This window comes from Myotis daubentonii, chromosome 16 (assembly GCF_963259705.1).
Source record: "Myotis daubentonii chromosome 16, mMyoDau2.1, whole genome shotgun sequence".
NCBI classification, from domain to species: Eukaryota; Metazoa; Chordata; class Mammalia; order Chiroptera; family Vespertilionidae; genus Myotis; species Myotis daubentonii.
Window position 1 is genome coordinate 21722869 of NC_081855.1, and position 26170 is coordinate 21749038.

General features: G+C 50.5%; 1 protein-coding gene across 10 annotated transcripts in view; it reads right to left on the bottom strand.

Moving 5' to 3' along the window:
- RAP1GAP2 (RAP1 GTPase activating protein 2) overlaps window positions 1-26170 on the bottom strand; it is a 216144-nt gene that overhangs the window by 129506 nt on the left and 60468 nt on the right. For 2 of the 10 annotated variants that reach the window (XR_009449111.1, XM_059669101.1), the window contains exon 1: window positions 13703-14283. The exons of 6 other annotated variants lie outside the window; for them this stretch is intronic. Coding sequence is in view for 2 of the 4 variants with exons in the window: in XM_059669101.1 (XP_059525084.1) it covers window positions 13703-13926 (224 nt within the window). In the remaining 2 variants the exon portion in view is untranslated. Of the gene's footprint in view, window positions 1-13702; window positions 14286-26170 lie in introns of those variants that run through there. 2 more of the 10 variants (XR_009449112.1, XM_059669103.1) reach the window with 2 other exon arrangements.

Sequence of the window (26170 nt, forward strand, 5' to 3'; positions counted from 1 at the left end):
CTCTCTCTCCCTCTTCCTTCCTCTCTCTAAAATCAATGAAATACATAAAAACATAAATAAATACATAAGTAAATAAAGTGAGAATATGCTAAGATACCACAGTTCTTAATGTTTTGGAGCTTTTTTATACGCCTGGTATGCATTTCAAAATACACCTGAACTGCATGGCGGTCCACTTCACAGGTAGTGAAAGTCAAGGGCAGAGAGGTCAAGTGACTCAGCCAGCGTCCCCACGTAATTGGCAAGAGAGAAAAGGCATACGATTGGGCATCAAGGAGAGACAGATTTGGGTTTGAATCCCAGCTCTGCTGCAGAAGCTGAGTGACACTGCATCTGTCACCCCTTTTGAACCTCGGCTTTCTCCTCTGGGAAAGATGAAGATGACGACAGCAAGCATCGTGCAGAGAATGAAATGAGGTGAGTGCGGTCTAAGTGCCAGCCCAGCGCCACACAGGAGTGGAGCTCAGTACAAATTCCCATCCCTGCCCCTTCACTTGGGATTCCTGAGTTTTCGTATGGTAATACCCAGCCTCCCATCAATTCTGTTACTTTATTTGGGGGTAATGAGGAAGAGGGAGGAAGGGAGAACATCCAACAGCGAGTTAACTGTGGCCATTCTGCAGTCCAGATCCCACAGGACCCCCAGCCAGGCTGCTCAGACACTGTACTCCCAGTCACAGTGGACCTGCCCCAAACCAAGGAAGCCCAGAGGACATGCAGGGCTGGGACCTGACCTCCAGCCTCCCTGTTCAGTTACACCTAGAGCTCCCCAACCCCAACACTCCTGCTTCTCACACTGTCCGTCCCATCCCTCGGGGGGGGGGGGGGCAGGTGACGCAGGTGTGGCCAGGTACGAATGCTAAGGTGAGCAGGAGGGCACTAGCCCCTGCAGAAAGGCAAGCCCAGTCAACGTTGCCAGAGCTTCTGATTTCTCAGGAAAAGACTGAAATACAGATTCATCGTGTGGAACCTTCCAATTTTAAAATATCAGGGTACACGGGGGGAAACATGTGTGGTCTAACAAAGCCCCCAGAGAAAGGGCAGGGCTTAGTGTCTGTGCTGTTCCCTGCTGTTCCGCGACGCCTAGGACAGGGTCTGGGGCAGAGCAGAGGCTCCACGAATCCGCAGGGGCCTATTCCGACCTCCGCCTCAGATTGCAGACTCCCAGGGACTAGGGGTGCTGCTGTCCCCGCTAAGACAGGACAGCATGGTATTGTAGCTCATAACAGTGAAAAATGGGGGAGGGGTTCTGCCGCCACCCTTACGAGGCGTCTGTCCTGTAAACGAGGCGAGAGTTGTGCCTTGGAGAATGGGGAGACCTGTTATGAGTTGTAAGCACTTAGGACAATCACAGCGCCCTTTTTCTACCATTCACATTCAGTGTGATTCAGTGTGGTTGTAAAATTTTTTGCAGTAAAGAAACACAAAAAAAGGGGGAGGAGGGGAAGGACAGGGGAGGGGGCGGCTCCAATCAAGAGGCCTGCTCCCTCCTGCCCTTGCAGAAGTGGACTGTGAGGCCCAGCTGGGTCAGCCCACCCCCAAAGGGCTCTGGGAAGGACTTGGCTGGAGTTCCAGCTTGCATGAAAACAGAGTGTTCATAACTGATAAGCTTAAAAGCAAGTGACAATTTTTCAACCCACCCTTGCTCCAAGGGCAGTGAATAAACACAGCACCAGCTCCGGGTTCCCACTGAGAGTGTCTGGAAGGACAGGGGAAGGTGAAACCAAGTTCACTCGTCCCTAGAAATCGGCATGCCAGAGAAGCCTTCAACTGCTCTATCAAAAAGAGCTCCAGGGGAAGGAACCAAGATGGTGTTGTAGGTAAACGCCGGTATTCACTGTCTCCCACAGCCACATCAAAATCACAACTAAAACACAGAACCATCATTCAGAACCACCTGAAAGCTGGCTGAATGGAAGTCCTACAACTAGAGGAGAAGGAAGTACATTGAAACTGGTAGGAGAGGTGGAGGCACTGAACAAGCTGGTCCGACACCCAGGTGTGGCGGTATTTTTTAATCAGAAGGGATATCTCCACTGCAAACGCCCCCCCCCCCCATGAGGAGCTAGGGGTCCCAGACCCACATCAGATCCCCAGCCCAGGGTTCCAGAGCTGGGAAGAGAGGTACCCATAACTTTGGGCTGTAAAAAACAACAGGGATTGTGACTGAGTGACAGAGAGGCTGCTGGAGACCCAGGCAGTTCCTCTTAAAGGGCCAGCACACAAACTTACTTGGACTCACTCCCTCTGAGCTCCAGTGCTGGGGCCATGGTTTGGGGGGACCCAGGGATATACAGTGAGGAACTGGATTGTCTGGCATTGAGCAGCTTTCTCCCAGACAGGGATGCTCACAGGGGCCATTGTTCCTATGCTGAGACCTCCCCCTTTGCAGAACTGACTGGCAGCCATGTCTGAGTTTCCATCAGCATGGACCATGCTGTTCACTCCACCCTATTGATTCCCTGAGACCCCTTCCCATCCAATTTGCAGCCCCACCCAAGCTGTTTGCAGCTGCTTTTCCATATGAATAGCCTGTCCTGGCTCAGGCTTCAGACTTTCTTAAAATCTCTCAAACAAGCAGCATCTGGCATCAGCATGCCCCATACCTATCAATAAGAGGCCCAAGACCTGACACTAGCACCAGCTTGCCTTGCTTCACAGCTTCGCCTCACCTGGGTACTTCCAAGCTCAACACAAGTAGCAGCCATCTGCAGATCATTCTGTAGCTCCTGTCGGGTGGCCCCAGGCAGTGGCTGACTTTGCATCTTCAGGGAGGCCCCAGAGCCGGTGCACCCAGTGGACAGCTTCAGACCATACCAGATTACAACTCTACAGATCCACAAAGCAACACACTCAAGGGACAGATTTAGTGAGCACCAAAGCCCCACTGAAGCAAGTCCTGCTCCATAGGGATGTCTCCTGCACAGCAGCTCTTCCACTGTAGTCGCATCTGGTCCTCACAGCCAATTGGCCTGGAGTTCATTTCTCCCAGTGATGCCAACAGCAATTAAGGCTCAACTACAACAAGACTGTGCACACAGCCCACACAGGGGCGCACTACAAAGCCCATCTCAGGTGACTGGAGAGGCTGAGCCACTGGGCCCTACCGGACACCTACTACACAAAGCTACTCTACCGATTCCAGGAGACATAGCAGCTCTATCTAATACATAGAAACAAACACAGTGAAGCAGCCAAAACGCGGAGACAAAGAAACATGTCACAAATGAAAGAACAGAAGAAACCTCCAGAGAGAGAACTAGATGAAATGGAAGCAACCAAACTACTAGATACAGAATTCAAAACAACAGTTAGAAGGTTTCTCAAGGATATTAATGAGAGCTTCAAGGGACTTAGTATGACTTTCAAAGATCTGAGTGAGAATTCCAAGAACCTTAGTGAGAACATGAAAAACACGAAAAAGGACCATTCAGAAATTAAGCATACACTAACTGAAATAAAGAATAATTTACAGAGATTCAACAGTACAGTAGAGGATTCCAAGAATCAAATCAATGATTTGGAAGCAAAAAACACCCAATCAGAAGAGCAAAAAGAAAAAAAGAATCCAAAAATATGAAGAGAGTGTAAGGAGCCTCTGGGACAACTACAAGCGTACCAGCACTGGCATTATGGGAGTGCCAGAAGAAGAGGAGAGCAAGATAACAAAAGCCTATTTGAAGAAATAATGACAGAAAACTTCCCCTACCTGGAGAAAGAAATAGACTTACAAGTCCAGGAAGCACAAAGAGTCCCAAACATGAGGAACCCAAAGAAGCCCACACCAAGACACATCATAATTAAAATGCCGATAGCCACTTGGCCTGGAGGTCAAACCCTCCCTGGAATTAGGTACAACAATCAAGATTTAACTATAAGACTGCGAACAAAGACCACTAGGGGGTGCACCAAGGAAGCATAACAAAATGCGGAGACAAAGAAACAGGACAAAATTGTCAAAGGAAGATATAGAGTTCAGAACCACACTTTTAAGGTCTCTCAAGAACTGTTTAGAAGCTGCCGATAAACTTAGTGAGATCTACACGAAAACTAATAAGACCCTCGATCTTATATTGGGGAACCAACTAGAAATTAAGCATACACGGACTGAAATAACGAATATTATACAGACGCCCGACAGCAGACCAGAGGAGCGCAAGAATCAAGTCAATGATTTGAAATGCGAGGAAGCAAAAAACATCCAGCCGGAAAAGCAAAATGAAAAAAGAATCCAAAAATGCGAGGATAGTGTAAGGAGCCTCTGGGACAGCTTCAAGCGTACCAACATCAGAATTATAGGGGTGCCAGAAGATGAGAGAGAGCAAGATATTGAAAACCTATTTGAAGAAATAATGACAGAAAACTTCCCCCACCTGGTGAAAGAAATGGACTTACAGGTCCAAGAAGCGCGGAGAACCCCAAACAAAAGGAATCCAAAGAGGACCACACCAAGACACATCATAATTAAAATGCCAAGAGCAAAAGATAAAGAGAGAATCTTAAAAACAGCAAGAGAAAGTAACTCAGTTACCTACAAGGGACTACCCATACGACTGTCAGCTGATTTCTCAACAGAAACTTTGCAGCCCAGGAGGGAGTGGCAAGAAATATTCAAAGTGATGAATACCAAGAACCTACAACCAAGATTACTTTATCCAGCAAAGCTATCATTCAGAATTGAAGGTCAGATAAAGAGCTTCACAGATAAGGAAAAGCTAAAGGAGTTCATCACCACCAAACCAGGATTATATGAAATGCTGAAAGGTATCCTTTAAGAAGAGGAAGAGGAAGAAAAGGGTAAAGATACAAATTATGAACAACAAATATGCATCTATCAACAAGTGAATCTAAGAATCAAGTGAATAAATAATCTGATGAACAGAAAAAAAAAAAAAAATAAAATAAAATAAAATGCCAAGGGTTAAAGATAAAGAGGAAATATTAAAAGCAGCAAGAAAAAAGCAGTAGTTACCTACAAGGGAGCTCCCATACAACTGTCACCTGATTTCTCAACAGAAACTTTGCAGGCCAGAAGGGAGTGGCAAGAAATATTCAAAGTGATGAAAAGCAAGGACCTACAACCAAGATTACTCTACCCAGCAAAGCTATCATTTAGAATTGAAGATCAGATAAAGAGCTTCACAGGCAAGAAAAAGCTAAAGGAGCCTTGACCAGTTTTGCTCAGTGGATAGAGCATCGGCCTGCCTGCGGACTGAAAGGTCCTAGGTTCGATTCCAGTCAAGGGCACATCCCCAGTGGGGGCTGTGCAGGAGGTAGTTAATCAATGTTTCTATCTCATTGATGTTTCTGACTATCTATCCCTCACCCTTCCTCTCTGTAAAAAATCGATAAAATATATTTAAAAAAAGAAAAAGCTAAAGGAGTTCATCACCACTAAACCACATATTACATGAAATATGTTAAAGGGTATTCTTTAAGAAGAAGAGGAAGGAGAAGGAGGAGGAGGAGGAGGAGGAGGAGGAGGAGGATCAAAAATATGAACAATAAAATGGCAATAAATACATATCTATCAACAATTGAATCTAAAAATCAAAATAAATGAACACAATAAACTGATGAATAAAATAGGATCAGAAGCATAGAAACATGGAACAGACTGACGAATTTCAGACAGAAGGGGGGAGGGGAGCTGGGAAGAGATTAATCAAAGATCTCAAATGTATATACTAGAGGCCTGGTGCACAAAATTCATGCACGGGTAGGGTCCCTAGGCCTGGCTGGCAATCAGGGCCTACCAGGTTCCCTGCCTCCAGGCCTCCCTGCCTCCTCCTTCCCTCAGCACCCTGGCACTGCCGCCACTGGTCACTGGCCATGTTCTGTGCGAACCCCTGGTGGTCAGCGCACGTTATAGTGAGCAACCGAACTCCCAGTCTCCCGGTCAAACTCCCAAGGCGACAATTTGCATATTATCCTTTTATTATATAGGATGCATTACCTATAGACAGAGACAATCGGGTGGTGAAGGCCTGGGGCGAGGCAGGAATCGGTGAAAGGGGGTAATTGGGGGGTGGGGGCGAAGGAGAGGGAGACATCTATAATACCTTCAACAATAAAGATTTTTTTAAATATAGATTTTTTTTTAAATGGAATGTGTTATAAGAATTGTAGCATAGGAGAAATGATAATAAAATGAAGCTCTTAAGAAAAAAAAATAATAATAAATCGCATGGATTCTTTGACACCAACCTCTTCAAGGTTGAACTACTTCCCACTCAGAAATCCTACTCACAAAATCCCAGACATGCTCTTACTTTTATCACGGTGTCAGGGCTGCTGGGTGACACCCAGATACAAGGCTGCGGACCTGACTCCACAGTGATTATACCCAGACTGTGGAGAGGCATGAGGGAGCCTGCCCGGGTGCCGGAAAGTTCTGTATCTTGATCTGGGTGGTGTCTGCACAGGTGGGATACATATGGAGAAATTCACTGAGCTGTTCCCTTCATTGTGCACTTAACCATATGTAAGTTACACTTCAATACATTCATAAAAACAGGAGCACTTCCGTTTCAAGTATCAAGCACTCCTCAGAAGCCAGGCACTGCATCTAAATAACTTAATCGTTGCCGAAACCGGTTTGGCTCAGTGGATAGAGCGTCGGCCTGCAGACTGAAAGGTCCTGGGTTCGATTCCAGTCAAGGGCATGTACCTGGGTTGCGGGCACATCCCCAGTAGGAGATGTGCAGGAGGCAGCTGATCGATGTTTCTCTCTCATCGATGTTTCTAACTCTCTCTCTCTCCCTTCCTCTCTGTAAAAAATCAATAAAATAGATTTAAAAATAAATAAATAACTTAATCGTTAAGAGAATAACTTCTGGACCTCAACAGACCCGGTTAAAAATCCCTGCGCCTCCACCTCTGGTTCTGCCCCCAATCCACTCCTCAGCCTCTGAGGCCCTGTCTCTTGTCTGGAAAACAAAAATAACAACTGGTAGAATTAAGACACCTATGCATGTAAGCCCTTCCTTAGCACAGGGCCTAGCGGATAGTAAGCCTCTACAGGTGTAGCTTGTTACAACCTTTCTTCAACAACCCCAGGACATTGGTGCTACAGGGTCCATTTTAACAGATGAGAAATGTGCTCCCTCCCTTCCCTAAACAGCAAGCATTTCCAAACCATCTTCCCCATTTTTCCAAATCCGTGTACCGTGCCTACTACTTTTCTTAACACTTTTCTTTACATTGACTTGCAATTTGTATTTAAACACATTTACTTTATTTAAAATGTTATGTAACTGCCGTACATGGAAAACCAGTACCACTTGCCAGAATTCATTTTTTAAAATAGCTATTAAAATAAAAATCACTGATCCACCTGAAGTCATCTTGCTCACCTGGTTTACTTTTTATGGATTTGAGAGGCAAGGAAACTCAGTTTGGGAGGATGGGGGGGGATCATCTGCTTAAAATAACTGAGAAACTTCCTGAGCGCCTTCAGCAGCCCCGTGTGCACAGAAGTGATTTTCATCCGTTTAACCGAGCAGGCCTGGCAAACCCTCTATTTGGCAACATCCTGGTAACCAGCCATCTGTGCACCACACTGGCTCCACAGAGAGAAAGCTGCATTTAGAAAAAATGTATATTCACTAACGGTGACTGTTCACTAATTCACACACCCCCTGGCCTCTCTTTGCCATGAGTGACAGGAATCTGCCTCTGCCTGTTTGACAGCAGCTCCAGGACCCGAGACCTAGGAACCCGGAGTCAGGTGCCCGGCCCCAGCTTCAGGATGGTCAGGACTGAGCCTGGAGCCTCACATCTACGGGTCCCCAAACCACACAGAGGCAGGGAAGGAGTTAGGGGAATAACATTGGAGCAACATGTGTGCAAGTGATCTGTTGCATTTTCCTGCAAAATTTCTTCCAGAAAGGAAGGCGCGGGAGAGGAAAACTCCAATCTCAGACAAAGGGCACCGAGAAACCTGTGTCAGAGGGCACTGCAGTATTAAGAGGGTTGCCTGGGGGTAAGAGGCAATGGGCACAATTCACCTGGGAGACAGTGAGTCTCCTGAGGACCCATTCATTCATTAAGCAGGTACTTCCTGATCACCTCCTATTCTGGGCAATGGGAACCAAGAGGTGAAAAAGGTCAAGTCCCTGCTCTCAGAAAGCTCACATTCTGGGGGATGGAACAGTCAATAAATCGTTTATTATAAAAGCTAGGTAACGCCAGTTAAGGATAAGTGCCATGTTGGAAATAAATCAGGGTAAAGAAATAATGGCTGGAGTGAGCTGCTCAGATTGGATGGTCAAAGGAGTCCTTTTGTAACAAACGATATTTGACCTGAAAGCCCAAGGATGAGGAAGAAATCAATTACGTCACTGTAAATAGCATGTGCAAAGGGCCTGGGGCAGGAATGAGCTTGTCATGTTCCAGAAACAGAAAGAAGGCCTTAAGCTTCAGACGTAGAGTGATCACAGAGAGTGAGAGGGAAAGTGGTGGGAGGTGAGGTCAGAGAACCAGGCAGTGGGCGCAGGACCAGCTACGGAGTCTGGCCTTCATGTAAGGTATAGTGGAAAGCCTATGGAGAGCTTTTATGCAGGAGAGAGACTTGATCTTATTTGAATTTTTAAAACTCCACTCTGGCCACCATAAGGAGACTAGGTAAGAGGGTCAAGAAGCAAGGACACCAAATAAGAGACAAAAATAGTGGCTCGACGTCGGCCTGCGGACTGAAAGGTCCCGGGTTCGATTCCGGTCAGGGGCATGTACCTGGGTTGCGGGCACATCCCCGGTGGGGGATGTGCAGGAGGCAGCTGATCAATGTTTCTCTCTCATCGATGTTTCTAACTCTCTATCTCTCTCCCTTCCTCTCTGTAAAAAATCAATAAAATATATTTAAAAAAAAAAATAGTGGCTCGAAAGGAATCAAATAAACTCTGTCCCTTAGCTCTGAGTCTCACTCCTCAGACTCTCAGTGAGGAAAGCTGGTTCAAGGGAGATGCTTGTTCTTTAAAGCAATGACAGCCAACCAGGTGGCATTCAAACATCAGACAAAAGAGGGCGAGTGACAGGCCCTTGCATTCAGGGCAGGACCCAGCCACCTCCGACGAAGACAACAGCGGCCATCTGTTCTGGGGCCGGGAGTGGATCAGCTCCCGCTTTGTGCCCCTTCCAGCCCGGGGACTCTGGGACTACAAGGCCAGGGCTGCTGGACACCCGACCGGCTCAGACCCCATACCCAGCCAGCTCGCGGGGCTGTCACTGGCTCTCCCAGGGGAGAACGCAGATATCCCCACTGGTACCAGCCTTCAAACCCTAAGGACAAACCGAGTGACAGCTGCCAACATGAGAAAACAGACAACTAGACAACCTCCAGCAGCACAGTCTTGCCGGAGGGCAAAACAAAACAAAACAAGAAACAAATCTGATAAGAGCCTCTAAAACTAAATACCTATCACGGGTAGCATAAGGGACAGAAGAATATCTTAAATGATACCCGGAGACACCATCCACCAAATCCTGACTGTGGGAAACTCACTAAGACAAACAGTTCCGTTTCTTCAATAATTGTAAAGGGGGAAAGCGTTGAAAGAGAAAATTTCTAGATAAAGAGAAAAAGCACCAATCAATCTTTTATGAGACAAATGGGGAAAAATGAACACTGGCGGAATATGATATTAAGAAATTAGTGTTAATTTCGGGTGTGTGATAATGGTAGTGTTATATTTTTAGAAGAATTATATTTGAGATGCATCCTGAAATATTTAGGAATGAAATGATATGTCTGGGATTTACTTCAAACTGGGTATTGTATTACACTACTCCCTCTCCTCTTATGCACACTTGAAAATTTCTGCAATAAAAGTGAGGTGTGTTTTTAAATCTAGGAATGAGCTTTTTCTAATAACCTACCCAGGAATAGCCCACTAGACATTCTACCCACAAGAGAGAAATCAGGTTCATCGGATTCACTGTTCTGCCCTCCAGAGCTTGCCTTTTAGTGATTTGCTGGATGATCAGTGAATTCACATTTTCTTCCTCATCAACCCCTTGTTGGGAGCTATCCCAAAGTCACTACCTCCAGTAAGAACTGGAGTTCTTTTTCATTTATGCTAACTGAACTCTCTCCAGCCCACACCTGAGGCCACGCTGACTTTATGACCTTTCAGAAGACACACATTTGGACTGTGTTCCTGCCTCAGTCCTTCCCGCCGCAAGTTTTGCCCCCCAAAGGGCACCCCTTGCCCCACCACCCACTCCTGTCATTTCTAAAGTGGTGCCCTGTCTGTAAGAAAACAGCCCCTGAACAGCAAAGCCTTTAAGGGTAGCTCTCTATTCCAGCAGCTTCCAAGGAAAGCTTCATTCAGGTGCCTCCTTGGGACCAGGCTCGAATCCCATCCCCTCTCAGACACACCTTTGCTTTTTCAGGATCCCAGGTGATGGCATCCCCAGGTGATGGGGTCCCAGGAAGCATCCACAGAAAGAAGCAGAACCTGCAGCTTGTCCCACAAGCCCTGTAGAGAGCTGTCATGTCAAGACCCATGCATGCCGCACCCCTTTCTCCAGGAGGCAAACCGAGCGCACACTGAGTTGAAACCTTGAGCACAGTTCTTGGGACCTACCAAGAGTGCCTGGGAGTGTCCTGGTTCTGGGCCCATGTGGAATACCTGAGTCATTACCACCCTCCCTGGCACAGCTGCCTGCCCCAATATACAATAGTTCTAGGTGGTCCAGGGAGAGCAGGAAGATGGCAAGGGCTATGGGCCATCACTGCAAGTCACACAGACCATTTCATCCCTCATGGCCAACAGCCAGTAGTTTTATCTGCACGCGCCTGCCAATTAGAGGTGCCAGGAAGATGGATGGATCAAGCCTTCTGGGAAGAATGAAGAAGGGGCCTTAGTCTGACCTGACCCTGCAAAGAGAGGGGGAGGAAGGAGGAACTCAGCAAATTTCACATTTGGCACGGAGTTTGGGGAGTGTTTAAGATCAGCGGCAGCCTGCTCCAGGCTCCCCATGGCCGGTGCCTGCAGAAGAAGGGTCGATAGTGCGCACTGAACTGATTTCAGATGTTTAAAGAAAAAGAAACTCCAGATTACAGCAAGGGAGGCAAAGGCCATTTAACACCAACATGAAATCAATCTCTCTCCTCGGGTAGGGTAAGTCCATGGCCAAACCTATCAGAATGCCAGGAGCAACAGCAGAATGGGCTGAAGGCAGCGGCTGGGAGGGTCACCAATGTCTGCTGCATTGCAGGAAAGAGCACAGTACGTCCAGGAGGAAGGACGAGATGCCAGGAGCTGGGGCATCCTCACTCAGACCAATCCCTTCCCATCCTCTGCCCAGGTCCTTCCCACCCAGACCCAGGCCTGCCTGGCAGCTTCCTGGACCCTGCCTGGCTGGTCTTGACTACTAGTGGGGCTGTCACCATCAGACATCTTACCTTGGTTTCTGGAGGCACAGGCCCGAGAGAGCAGCCCTGATGAACCCCTCCATCCTCATGCAGTGCTTCCTACCTTTCAGCTGCATCTTCCCCCCATGATCTTACTTGAGCCTCGAAAGCCCTTTGTGTGGATGCAGAAACTGAGGCTCAGGGAGATTAAATCTATACTATCACATCACAGGACTAGCACTTCTAGCTCCCAGGGCAGGGACCACCACACAGCCTATACTCAGAGACAGGAACTGGTCCGAGGCAGCTGCCTTCCTTCTCACTCCTCAACACAGGCCCGGGTTGAGCCATCCCATATCCTCCTGACCTTAGAGGATTGGCTTGTTCCACCCACCTCTGCAGATAAAAAGCTGAAGGGCAGCGAATGGAAAAGAATCAACGTCTAGAGAAGAATGGGGCCCGGAGGTGGACTGGACTCCAGAGTCTCACTGGCAACGTCTCTGCTGGACATGTGTGTCCTCAGCATCAGTCACTCCCGGATCACCTGCAGGAGTCCTGCCATTCCTATAGCACTGGCATGGCATTTCCATTCGAAGGGCTCATGCTTGTGACTTACACATTCCATTAGGGGGATGCTTCATATCACCACCCAAAGGGGCATGAGTAGGGGAGAAGCCTAAAACTAAACAGAGCAAAAACAGCTAAGTTTCTCTCTTCTCTCTCTCTCTCTCTTCAATAAAAATTTTTAAAAAAAAAAAAAAAAACAGCCCAGGTTTAGGTAGGCACTGTTCCCCCATGGAAAGGCCCTAAGCCAGAGCTCTGCTCTTTGTTATAAACAGGAGATTAGCGAGTGTTTAAAAAGTGTGAAAGCCAGCCCTGGCTGGTGTGGCTCAGTTGGTTGAACGTTGTCCCATGCACCAAGAGGTTGCCGATTCTGGGTCAGGGCATACACTTGGGTTGTGGCTCAATCCCCAACAGGGGTTGTGCAGGAGGCAGCCTGTCAATGTTTCTCTCACTCATAGATGTTTCTCTCCCTCCCCCTTCCCCTCTCTCTAAAGTCAATAAAAACATATTTAAAAATAAAGAGTGTTAACGCCACACTAGCACCAACCAGAAACTTTCCCTTTGAAGAAATCACAGGGATCTGTAAGAGAGCTGAAAAGGGAAGAACTTTCTCACTAGGTGACTCAATGTCATTTCATGGTTAATCACCTGAAGTCATTTTACTGGAGATTCGCCCTATGCTGTAGGAAACGTCGCATTCGACTACATTCTAGGAGGGATGCGTTACAGGAGGGAGAGGAGACAACCACAGGGACCACCCATGCCAGTTTCTCAAAGTACTCCAGTTCTTGCCTGCCCCCCCCTCCCCCGGGCACACACAGCTTTAGAGCCCCAGTCACCACCCAGGTGTCTCTGGTCTCCGGCTCCTCCATCCTTATCTTAACCCTTGTCTAATACAGAGCAAAGCACTGACCACTCCAAAACTCGCCTGGAAATTGGGATCCAGCAGGGGCACCAGAGGTTACCCCAATTCCACACAGCTCTGTGAACACTGGGCTCCCACGACCCCCGGTTGCGGGGAAGCTTGGGGCTCCTGTACCCTAGCAGAGGAGAGCGGCTGTGCCAGCCTGTGTGGGCAGCTCCCTGGGGTCCCAGGAAGCTGCCCCCAGAAGCTCCTTGGCCCACGGGAAACCCTCACCTCCTCTCATAGGTGGTCCAGCTGTGACTCTGACATAACCCGGGAGAACCATTTTCAATACCCAGGAGCAAAAAATTAGGAGAGTAACCCCAAGAAAACTGAAGAGTTAAAGACAGGAAACCCCAAAGACAGAGAGGCCTGGCGGGGGGACAAGGAGGGAGGGGTTGCAGCCGCCTCCAAACTTGCTCCTTGCCTACCAGAACCATACTCAGAGCAAGCAGACCATGGCCTGCGGGCACCTCGCGGGCTCAGCCAAGTTGCAGAGAAGCAAATGGCATCCCCAGCGCCTAGCCACTCGGAGCCCCGGACTGTGTCGCCGGGTTGGATCAATGCTGCCGCGCTGCAGGCTTCGGCCAGGGGGGGGGCCCGATCGGCAAATGCCCGGAGTGGGGGCTTGGGAGCCGGTGCCCGTCTGTTGGGGATGAAGCCCGAGGGGCCCTCCCAGCTGCCCTGCCTGGGCTTTCCCATAACAGCCAGTGTCTGGGGCCACGCTCCGAACGCGCTTCCCGGACAGCGCTGGGGTAGAGGCATTCTCCAATCCAACTCGGAGCCAAACGCCCTTTTGGGAAAAGTCGGCCCCTACAGAAAACGGGATTTTAGCACCAGAGCGGAGGGAAGGAGGAGGCGGCGCTGCCCGGCTTTACCTTTTCTCTTTATTCTGTTTTCGGGATTTGTGCAGGAGTCCGATGAGCACCACGGCGGCGCGGATCCCCGCCTTCCGGCAATGCATCCTCCCCGCCGGCTGGGACATGGCGAGGCCGCCGCCGGTGCCCGGCCGCGCCCTCGCCCGCCCGCCGCGCGCCCCCGTCGGCCCGGCTCCGCGCGCTCCGCGCCGCCCGCCGCCGGCCCCCGGCCGCCCGCCTCGCATGGACCCCGCCCCGCCTAGGTGCGCCCCGGTGTCAGGTGACTGGGCGCTCACTTCCCGGCGACCTTCAGCGTCTCCTCGGGGCCCGCGGGGTAGCCCGCGCCCGCTCCCCCGGTGCGGGCATTTCCCAGGCTCGCTCGGGGCGCGGCCGGGACGGGCGGCTCTGGGGCTCCCGCTCAGATCCGCCGCCCGCGCCGGGACCCCGCCCTGACCCCGCCTCCCGTGCTCGGCCCGGGGCGCCCCGGCTGCGAGCGGATCCCGCGGCCCGGCCGCCAGCACCAGGAGGCGGTCCGCTCGAGCTCGGCGCTCTCGGGGTCTCGGCGCCCGTGTTCGCCCTCTACCCCGCGCCGGGCTGCCGCCCTCCTCTCGCCTCTCCCTCTCCGTCTCCGTCCCCACCTCTGCGCACCCCTTCCCCGCCCCCGCTGGCCGGGCCGGGCGCCCTCCCCAGGCTCGGGCGGCTGACGCCTTCCCAGCCCGGCCCGCCGGGATACTTCTCCGATGCTGTCACCGCCTTCACAAACAGGGAGAAAACACAGGCACCGGGAGGAAAGCGCGTCCTCCGTCCAGCGAAACTACCTTCGCGCGCGGGCACCGCCGCAGCCTCCCTGCCCCAAGCCCGGGCGGCCGGGCGGGGAGAGGGGCGCCCGCCCTTCTTCGGGTTCCCTGGCGTTTTGACTCAGGCGGAGGCTACCTCTCCCCTCTTCCCACGTCCGGGAAAGGACTGTGAGGTGGGGTGGGGTGGGGTGGTTCACTCCAGCGTGGGCGCCTGAGTGGGCTGGGGTCAGTCCCCCGTTAACACTTGTTGTCCCGGCCCTGGGAGTTTGACACAACATAAGGTCAGTGGTCAATTTTCCCGAGGCTACACTTTGTCCACGCGTCCCAGGTTGCCAGGGAGACACAGGGGTTGGGATGGGGTAGCGTCCCACCCTACCAGCATCCCTGGCGCTAGCGCTGACCGGCTCGCGCTGACCGCCACACACACTCTGCTTCCGTTCATCCCCTGCTCCTGCGCCACTTCCATTTGCTGCCCCCTCTCACCACCACCCCTACCACCACCCTGAGTGTATCCACTGGCTTTGCTTCTCCCTCCAGCCCCCTAGGAAAGACTACCCGGGAAAGGGCTGCAGGGAATTCAAACAAGACAATTAGTCCATCCTTGGAAACAGCTCTGGTGGGGCCAAGGAAGTCCCTGAGGCAATCTGCCTGGTTTTTTTAATGCAGTCTAGTGTTGAAGCAAGCACAGAGAATCCACACAGGCACGAGGGCCCTGCTGTCTGTAGAGGTGACAGGAGCTACAGATAAACGCAAAGGCCTGAGGCCTCAACCCCACTTCTATGTGGGCACAGCTTCTGGCTGGCATCGGAATTGGGGTGGAGGAGAGGGAGCACCGGGCCGGTGCCAAGATGTGCCTGGTTTATTTCTGAAGCGTCCATTAACAAGGCCCTCGGCCCGCCTGAGCCTGCCTGGGCGTGGGGGTCACAACGTTGCCATGGAATCTACTTACAGCCAGAGAGTGAGTGACCGAGGCCCCACCCCTGGATTGCAGCTAGGTCAGCTGCAAGGACCACACCAGTAGTGACCTGTGAGTCAGTCTGGAAGAGGAATGGGGCAATGATTGTCCTCAGTGGGGAAGAGGGCAGAGCCGGCACCGGCAGGCAGCCCAGGGCTTGTCCTGCCTCCAGCAGTGCACGGAACTGACCGGTTAGCTGACGGATTGCTTCAGCCCCAATGGCCGGGAGGATGCCGGGGGCACCGGCCATCGGTCTAGCCCCAGCAATGGGTGTGTTTTATCCACACACACAAGGGTAGGCAGCTTGCTTGTCTCAGGGCAAGGCCTGGCTTCCCCCCGGTGGGTGAGTGTGGGTGGTCCTACTCATCCCCCATAGTCTAGGACAGTGATGGCGAACCTATGACACGCGTGTCAGAGGTGACACGTGAACTCATTTTTTTTGGTTGATTTTTCTTTGTTAAATGGCATTTAAATATATAAAATAAATATCAAAAATATAAGTCTTTGTTTTACTATGGTTGCAAATATCAAAAAATTTCTGTATGTGACACAGCACCAGAGTTAAGTTAGGGTTTTTCAAAATGCTGACACACCGAGCTCAAAAGGTTCGCCATCACTGGTCTAGGAGATATTTTAAGTCAAATGCATCAGTGGGCAACAGGACCTTGGGATGAAGGTGAGAATTCTTTCCACCAAGCAGGTAACTTGATTCATTGTAGTTCTGGGGTCCCAGGCCCTCTCTGCTCCTCTATGATCACAATTATTTCCAGCCCTAGTGGGCTGGAACACAAGGTTGACCCCAAAAGACCATAGCCTGATCTGATTCCGGGGGCCCTTAGAGATAGACGTTTCCTGAGGGTGGAGAGGCCCTTCCTTCTGCCCACACCCCACACAGGAAACACCACAGTATAAAGGAACCCATCCACAGCAGGGAATGTAACGGCTATCTATGTTGGACTGCCCATTCCACCAACATCCATCAATCAATCAGGAAGTGACCCGCTTGTGCGAGAGACCAGGGTAATGGAAGAGCACCCTTACCCAGAACAAACAGGGCCTAATACACACACAGCCACAAACCATCCCATTCCCACCTCTCTCGTCCCATGTGGCCTGGCCACTGTTCCCCAAAATTAGGCGATTCGCATACCACCTTCACAAGTTTTTGTCTTAACACCATAGAATAATATTATTCTTTTGCTTTAACTAAATCAACTCATTCTTCACTTAATTTTAAAAGAAAACACTGTTATTCTCCTAAATGAAAATCCATTATCACTTGTCATTCACACCATGGAAACAAATACAAATTTCTTAAATTGTAGCTCCCTGCTGTTGCCTGACAAAGGCTCTGAGCCGGAATCACCTTCATGAAAAGAGGAAAGTAGACTAAGAGTTAGGTGTTAGCCACACCCTTGCACCAAACAAAAACCGGTCCTTGAAGAAATCACGTTTGAAAGAGAACCGAAGGGAACACTTTTCACATTAGTGATTCGAAGGTCTCCTAAGGCCTCATCCATGGTCACTTTGGGGCGGACTGAGCTGGGTGGACACAGTCAGCCCACAGGGAGTAAGGTCTTCTCCCAGGCAGAGCTCGTCTGCAGCCGTGTCCCAGATCACAGGACCTCCAAGGCCATGTCAGTCCTCCTCCCCCAGCCCACAGTCCCTGCGAACAAAGTGCCAGGCAGCTGCCAGCCTGGGTGTCTGCCCCAATCTGGGGAAACCCAAAGGCTCGGGGGGCCTGGGTGGGAGTGGAGGTGGAGGGGGACACGGAAGTCAATCATGAACACAGGGCAGACAGCTGCACAGCCCGGTCCTAAGGGGCCAGCGGGGTGAGACAGGCAGACACGCATGCTTGGTCCTGAAGAAAGGCCTGTGCCTGGGAACCGGCTCAGGGAGACACATCCGTGTGAAACTGGCATCAGCCCCACTGCTGGAGCCTACGTCTCAGAGAGAGCCTGGGGCCGTTCCCCCACCACCTGACACCCAGGGCCTCTAGGTCCCTACAAAATGGACTGGGAGTAGATGTGGGGCAAGAGGGGCTTTGGAGCCAATGGGTGGGAACTTTTAGGGAAACAGAGCTTCAGATGCCTTACCCCTCCCCTTCTGCAGGGACAACGCCTGCATCCATCTGTGAATCACGCAAACTTTGGAGTAATTCAAGGGTTATAAACATATAACACTAGACCTGCTCAGGACAGGCAGGCATCCTGACTCTTATCCTTTGGAGGCACACCCATTACACACACCAGCTGGGAGAAATCACTCAGAAGCCCCCCTCCCCTCCCCCCCCACCCCACCCCAACTCCAAACCCAGCTCTGACTTCTGCAGGGAGCACTCACACCTGTGCTTCTAAGCCGGCCCTTCATGCTTGGCTGCTACATCAGCGCCCCCTGCTGGGCCACATTTACAGTTGCATTTCTGGAATACCACCATAAGAGGAAAAGGAGAAAGGAAAGGGGGAGAGGGAGAGGGAGGGCAGGGAGGGACAGACCTAGCACGGGAGGGAGGGAGGGGGGAGGGGGGTAAGGGAAACATTGAGAAGGTCATTTGAGGTAGGGAAGCAGTTTCTATTTTGAAAAGAGAGAGAGACAAGAGTCTTTGCCAACATGTTGACGCTCCTCCCGGCTCCTAACCGCCTCTCTCAGAGGCCGACCACCCCACACGGGTCGGTCCCACCAAAACAGGGTCTTTCAGTGACAGCATCAGGCCATGCCCAGGCCGGGCTGGGAGGCCTACGAGCCAAGCTTGGGGACCGCAGCCACACATATCAGACTGAAGCTCTGGCGAGAATCTGGCTCAGATTTTGGAAAGACATCTTGGTGTGCTCGTGTGGCATTTCCGAGTTCCGGGGGAAGGAAGCCATGCCCCGAGGAAACCCACAGATCCCACTCGATGGCAGGCACCCAGCCTGTGGACTGCACTCCATGGGGCACCCTGAGCCTGCAACACATGTCCCTCCGAGCTTTACAAACAGGGGGCTGGAGGGAGAAGAAAGGAGTTCTTCATCTCTTCCTTGGGTTACTGAGGGTATTTAAAATAGTTCTTTTTGGTTCCCTTGTGGAATTTTGCATCCATGAATCTAAGTGGCATGACTATAATTTTTACCACAGTAGAGATATTCACAGGGATTTTTCTGGGTGTGACATTTCTGATGAACATGAAGAAGTGAATTTTGCACGGAGGCTGCCCAGGGGTCCGGGCAGGGAGTCAGGGGGCAAGGACCCAGGGTCCCGCCAGCCCCCACACCACTGATTACAGCTCCTCCCCACTGATTACCAATCCCCCCCAGCTGCTGCTGCCACCAAGTCCCTTCCAGCTCTAGGGTTTCTGGGGCCGAGTGGAAAAGTGGGGAGGGAAGCTGTCTTTCCATAATATTAGCAACATTGCTTAGCAACATCTTTCAAAGCAAGAACCAGCAGACTCTCCAAAAATCCATTCTGTTTGGCTCTACAAAAAAAAAATAGAGTGGTTTCTGATGCATGTATTATTTATATACTATTTTATATGCCCAGTTAATGCCTTCTGTGCCTGTGTGCCTGGCCTCCTTGGGAGATGACGTATCACACCTAAGTGAGATTTCCAGACAGCAGAGCTTTAAGGAGCAAAACTTCTGCTTGTTTGCTTGCTCGCTTTTCCTGTCATGACCTTGGCTACAGATTTCTCAGAAATGTCTTCCATATTTTTGTAACTTTTTCCTGGTGAATCGAGCCATCATTATCAATGCCACCTGTTGTACTGAACTAAAACTCAGTTACGAACTAACAGGCCACTGAGGTGAGGCCCCACTTGTCCCTATACTTACTGGCCTCCATCAGCTGTGGTCCAGGGATACTAGTACGAGAATAAAAACGAAAAGACCCTGAAGTCAGACAAACCTGGGCGAGAATCCCATCTCCAGCTTTTACTTTCTGGGTGGCCTTGGGCTAGAAATGTCACCTCTCTGAGCCTCAGTTTTGCCATCTGTAAAATGGGGATAACAACAGTGCCACCCTCCTAGAGTTCTTGCCAGGATTAAATGAGCATGCACGGGCCACACAAAGACTTGTGTGGAGACATTCATAGGTTTATCCAAGAGACAGCCCATCAACAAACTGTGATATATCCACACCATGGACTGCCACTCCGCAACAAAAAGGAACAAAATACTGACACATGCAGCAACATGGCTGAATTTCAAAAACATTATGCTGAGTGCAAGAAGCGGATGCCAAATATACTTACTGTCTGATTCCATTTATACAAAGTTCTAAGCCAGACCATCTGAGGCACAAAAAAATGAGAGCAGTGGCTGTCTCGAGGAGTGGGGGGGTTTCTAGCGAGATGGATGGAAATGTTCTATATCAGGATAGGGTGGTGGGATCCATTCGTCCAAAATGTATAATTAAGATTTGTGCATTCCAATGTATGTAAATTTTACCTCAAAAAAGAACGGAGCCCTGACCAGTTTGGCTCAGTGGATGGCGTGTCAGCCTGCCGACTGAAGGGTCCCAAATTCGATTCTGGTCAAGGGCATGTACTTTGGTTGCAGGCACATCCCCAGTAGGGGGTGTGCAGGAGGCGGCTAATTGATGTTTCTTTCTCATCGATGTTTCTAACTCTCTATTCCTCTCCCTTCCTCTCTGTAAAAAAAATCAATAAAAAATCTATTTTAAAAATAAATAAATAAAAATTTTTAAAAAAGAACGGAGCCCTCAGTTCGTTGGAGCATTGTCCCACCAAAGGGTTGCAAGTTCAATTCCCAGTTAGGGCATATTACCTGGGTTGAGGATTAGATGGTTTGATCCCTGGTCAGGGCATGTGGAAGAGGTGGCTGATCAATGTTTCTCTCCTCTCTCTCTCTCTCTCTCTCTCTCTCTGTCTGTCTCTCTCTGTCTCTCTGTCTCTGTGTGTGTGTGCGTGTGCGCCTGTGTGTGTGTGTCTCTCTCTCTCTGTCTGTCTCTCTCTCTCTGTGTGCGTGTGTGTGTGTGTGTCTTCTCTCTCTCTTTCTCTCATCCAAAAGGCTCTGGCCTATGTGTCTGGATCAACATTCATGAAAGAGTACCTGGCCCCATGCTTATCTGAGGAAAAGCTGCCCCTTTGTCACTGCTTCCTGGACAACCTAATAATGTCCCCTGGCAAGTCCTACATGTGTAAGGAGCCTGGCTGCTTCCCCCTCACTTTTTCGGAGAAGCCCCTCAGCCTAAAAGTCTCCCCGCGCCGGTTCTCTCGGGCGCTCGGGGAGCAGCACCAGGATCTGACAGTGAAGCAGCGGAAGGATGTGCAGAGGGAGGGAGTGGTCGGCCTCGACCATCAGCTCCTGCCAATCCCACGCTCAGGGTGTCCCTGGCATCAGCCTCTGGCCCAGGGGGCTGCAGTATTGACCTGCTGCTGCGACAGAGCAAGGGTGGGCTCCTCCAGACACGGGGTCCTCTGACCCAGTCATCGCCCTCAAGCTGAGCACCTGTCACTTTGGGGGGCTTGGCACCTTTTTAGTCCTTGCTAGCCATTTTGTGTTGCGACGTGACTGTCGGAGGTTTTGGGTAGGAGAGCCTGTAGGAATACAGGGAGCTCTGGATGGGTTTTATTTGATGTCCTATCTACTAAACTCCACATTCTCCTAAAAAATGTTTTTAAAGGACTTGTGAGAAAGACTGAGCTGCTGCTGTGTCTGACTCGTTTACTGACATCAGATGCCCACGGTGTGGCCAGTGAGATGTGCTCGCATCCCCAGCACAGTGTGTGTGTGCATGTGTGCGCGCGTGTGTGTGTGCATGTGTGTGTGTGTGCACACATGTGTATGTGGTGTGAGTGTGTGTGTGTTGCCAAGCACAGCAGATCACTCACAAGCCTAGTCACGCAGAACATCCCAAAGTCGGAGCCCTATCGACCTGATTCCTGAGATATTCGGTTCTTTCTTTTTTCCTGTTGTCTGGACTAATCTCTTGCTCCCGGGGGTCGCTAAAGCACTATGGGTGGGACCTCCTTCCCAGAGGAAACTGCTCCCGCTGGGGGGGCAGGAGCAAAGCCTTTCTGCTGAGCACCAGGGCTTTCCCTCACTAGGCGCCGGGCTCGCTGGTGGATTAATGGCTCTTTCCCGCCAGGACATTAGGCCCTTTTACCTCCAAGGCAAACACAAAGCTTAGCCCGGGGGGGGGGGGGGGGGGCGGGCACAGACTCCCCAGCTCTGAGCCTCCTGCTGAGCAGCTGTTTGTCTGCAATTTGCAAGCTTTTCACTGGGTCTGCTTTCAATCAGGAAAGTGCTCCCAGCTGTCTAGCCTGCGTTCCTCTTGCTGTAATCTAAGCTCTCTTGGGGTGAGCAGCTCCCCTCCACCCTTAGGGAAAACGCCAAGCCTCGAAGCAGCTTCAGAAACTGCACCCCATTTCCTGTCACCCTAACAAACTCTTTGCTTCCAGCATTTTCTCTCCTGCCCCAGCCCCCCTCACTCATAGTCACAAAGCAAGACGGGTCACAAATGATGGGTCACAGCTAGTAACGGAAGGACCAGAGTTTCCCAATGATTCCTTCTTCCTCAGACACTGGAGAGGGTGAAGGCTGCCCCCAGGCAAGGCCGGCGGTGACCTTGCGGTGGCCCCGTGTCAGTCAGGAGAACGCTTTCTCCATGATGCTGGGCAAGCAAGGGGCCCTACCTTTGGAGAACCTGGAGCAGAAACCGTCTCAACCCACCCGCCCCAAAGGGCAGCGGGATGCTGGGCGGAAGTCTACACAGGGGATTGAGAGTATAACCCGGGACCCTTCAGTCCGCAGGCCGATGCTCTATCCACTGAGCCAAACCCAGGGCCCTAGACTCTCAGAGTGGTTCTCAACCTTCCTCATGTCGCGACCCTTTAATACAGTTCCTCATGTTGTGGTGACCCCCAACCATAAAATTATTTTCGTTGCTACTTCATAACTGTAATTTTGCTACTGTTACGAATCGTAATGTAAATATCTGATATGCAGGATGTATTCAGGCGACCCCTGTGAAAGGGTCGTTCGACCCCCAAAGGGTTGAGAACCGCTGCTCTAACATCTACCACTCAAGGGTGGCTTTCCTGATTTTTGAAATGTCTACTTTGTTTACTTAATTTATCACTGAATAGTACTTACCTTCAGGGACTTAATACTCTTCTATAAAGCAACTTATTTTAAAAATACTTCGTATTAATACCATACATGGATAGAATCATTTCCCACAAATAAGGTAACTATAAAGTTAAATATAATAAATGCCCCACTTCTTGGGTGTGGGCTGTGCACGCTGACTTCCTTCCAAAGCGTCCGGTATGGACGGGGGAACAGAGCCTAGCTGTACCGTGGAGAAACTTGGCAAACACCGCCTTAGCCAGGTGATCGAGGCCAAGGTCAACAGTGGTCGGTCCTATTGATCACATGAGCTTCTGATATTGTGTGATGGAAACGGCACTTCACCTCTGTGACCTTCCCCGAACCCTGTGACCCCAGTCTAACCACGAGAGAAGCATGAGGCACGTCCCACTGAAGGGCAGCCTATCACCCACTTGGGCCAAAACTGCCACCAAACCGTCCTCGAAACTGTGACAAGGTCATCAGAATCAAGCAGCTGAGAAACGACCACAGCCCAGAGGAGCCTGAGGAGATTAGAAAACTAAATATAAGGTGTTATCCAGAAGGAAATCCTAGAACAGAAAAAGGGCATTAGGGGGAAACTAAGAAAAACCTGTAAAAACTACGACCTTTAGCAAATAATTACCAATATTGGTTCATTAATTATAGCCGCTGTACCACAATAATCCAAGGTGTCAGTAACAGGGGAGCTGGATTGCGGGGTATGTGGGAACTCCCCTGTACTGTCTTCTCAATGTTTCTGCAAATCTAAAACGGACCTTTCAAAATTGTCCACTTTTCACAGACACTGGGCCGGTGGGGGCCTGCCCTCTGGGATGGGAGTGGCTGGGGGGGGGGGGTCAATCGGGGGGAAAAGGAGACATATGTAATATTTTAAACAATAAAAAAAGAAAGAAAAGGAAAAATTGTCTACTTTTGTTAAAGTAAGCATAAGGAAAATGAAACAATGACATTGCATTCCAGCTAGCAGACCCTGCTGCCTGCCCTAGGCTGAGCCCGAGACCACGCTCGGTGAGTAAGGACCGGCCAGTGTTACAGAGGTACTGGAGGCGTATTAGCGCCTAATGAGATTTTTTCTCCTTGAGGTTGTGAGGGCCATTGAGAGAGAATTGAAAAGGGAATGGCTTTTTCTCTGGTGATCAGTGTCAGGCAATGTTGTGTCCTTGAACCAGCAACGTGACCTTTCCCAGGTGCAATTTGGGGATCATTGTACCAGTCCTTGCACTTCCACCTTCTCCCCTTCCTCCTCTGAAGCTCAGAGAATGAGCACAGGACTCAGATGTCCCCTTGTGGACAGTGCTCTGCCCCACGCTGTGGTCCCCTGTGGAGGAATCACCATACCCCTTCTGAGGGGCCCGTGGCCTGGTGCAGGTCACCATCCCACCTGTTGGGGGAGCAGCTCCGAGGGCAGGCCCTGCTCGCCCTGAAGCAGAGGAGCCATTCTGAGGGCAATTAGCACCACCCCCTTGTACAGTCCTTCACAGTGGCAAGCACTTCCACACCTTTTACTCCACTGGAAACTCACAGGTCTGTAAGGCAGGAATATAAATAACATTCCCATTTGCTAGATGAGCAAACTGAGACCCAGAGAAGTTAACTCTTCTGCTGAGGATTACACAGCTCCTAAGACACAGAGCCGGGACCCAGACACATATGGTCCCTATAGACACTGGCTCCCACAAAATGCAAAACGAAGAAGACTGGAGACCCCAGGAGATGAGGAGATGACTCGCCCAATCAGAGGTTCACCGTGCCCGTCTCCAGATGAAGTGGAGTCAACTTTTCTGCCTGCTCCATACTCAGGCCCCTTCTTCTGGTTGACAAATCTTGATTTTTCCCCTGAGAGTACCCTGACACCACTGTTGGGTTTTGTGGTTCAAGTGGGACTGTCCCTCTCTCAACCTACCCATCCTGAGTTCTCGGGATGAGTACATGGTCCAGGCCACAGTGACTGCTTCGGGGGTGCGCATAAAAACCTAGCTGGTCCAAAGAGAATGAACACCTGAATTTTTGCTGGCACCGTTGAAAGAAGCTTACTACCCCCTGGGGTTTCTGAAGTCAGTGGCTGTCTTATGAGATGCCTGTGAGTGACATGAATGAGGAGGAAAGCAGAGCCAAGACATAGGAACAAACACTGTCTGATGATAGTTTCTGACCCGCCTTGATCCAGCCATTCCTGAAGACAATTCTCTTAAACGCATCAATTACGAACATTCTCTTGAATGTCTTTTCTTTTGGTGTCTTTTATTTTCCTTAAGCCTTTTTGAGTTAGATTCCTGTCGCTAATAGTCCAGTGAATTAACACACATGATTTCTACACAACGGGCAAGAAAACACATGAAAGAACAAAATAGCAGCTTTAGGCAAGTAAGAGGCCATCCCTCTCCTGTGCCCGAGCGAGCAGCCCCCAAAGGGACTATGAAGAAGCCTTCCCAGGAAGAGCCCCTGGAGCCGCCCCCCGTCACCAAAAAGCCCACCCCTGAGTCACAGGCGTGGGGACAGTCCTCTCCACCCTACGCAAGGAGCAGGCGGGGGGCACACATCTGACCCCACAGATAAAACAAGAATGTCTCCCCTCCTCTTTGCTATCAGCATGTCGGTCACTCATTTCGTCTGTCTTCAGTAAATTCAAGAACTCTTCAAGGAAAACTTAAAAAAAAAAATAGAACATTCAGACAAATCCCAAATGTGGGACAGTCTACAAAACAATTTTGCCAGGTCTGCTGTTCTGTATTTAAAGAGACTAAAGGGATGTGACAATCAAGCACAGTGAGTGGCCATTAGTAATGTCAGTAATATAACCCAAAATATAGCCCCTATTTAGCATGAAGTATCAATGTCTGCAACTTCCTTTCTCTATGTGACTATCATGATTCAGAGACAGAGAGAGAACACCTGTGGCAAACCTTAGTCAGCGGCGAACCTGGGTGGATACAGATGCTCATTGCACTGTTCTTCTCCTTTTTGCACAGGTGGGTAATTTTCAAAATAGAAAGTTGAAAAAACACATCACCCTTGGCTGTGCTTGCCCTCGAGTCTACACATACATATGTGCACGTGTGCAGTGACCATGTGTGTGGACACACGCATGCGTGCATTCTACCCACAGCGGACTGGTGTGCAGAGAGCACTGGGCCAGAGTCCGCAGAACCAGCTCCTGTAGCCCCTTGGTCCGGTCGTTATCCGCACGTCCCTTTCCTAGTCTGTTTTCTGGCTGTAAAGTGAGGGCTGGAGCATCCATATACAGCCAGGAGGTGTGGGGTGGGCATTTAGTGGCTGGAACACTACAGTGAAGGGGTTAAGAGTTGAAGGCAGAGGTTTAGAAGACATGGTCCTTTCCATCTGAAGGCCCTTTCTAAGAAGGTGGGTGTAGGGGACGGTAACTGTCTCCATGGTAACTGTCTCCGGGGACCAAGTCCTTCGAAGCTGACCTTGGGTTTGAAGTTGGCCGGCAACACTCCTGGATGAGCCCAAGGAGAATAAGCCTCTCCGTTCAATCAGCAAATGACATGCATGTGGGCCCCAGGCTGTGGCTCCCCCGGACTCACAGGGCAGAGCCTGGGGCTTGGTAACTGTGAAAGGCTGAAGAGCCAAGGTCGGCCCCTCGGAGCGTGGCTGGAGAAGGCCGTGCATTCATTCTCCTAATTGA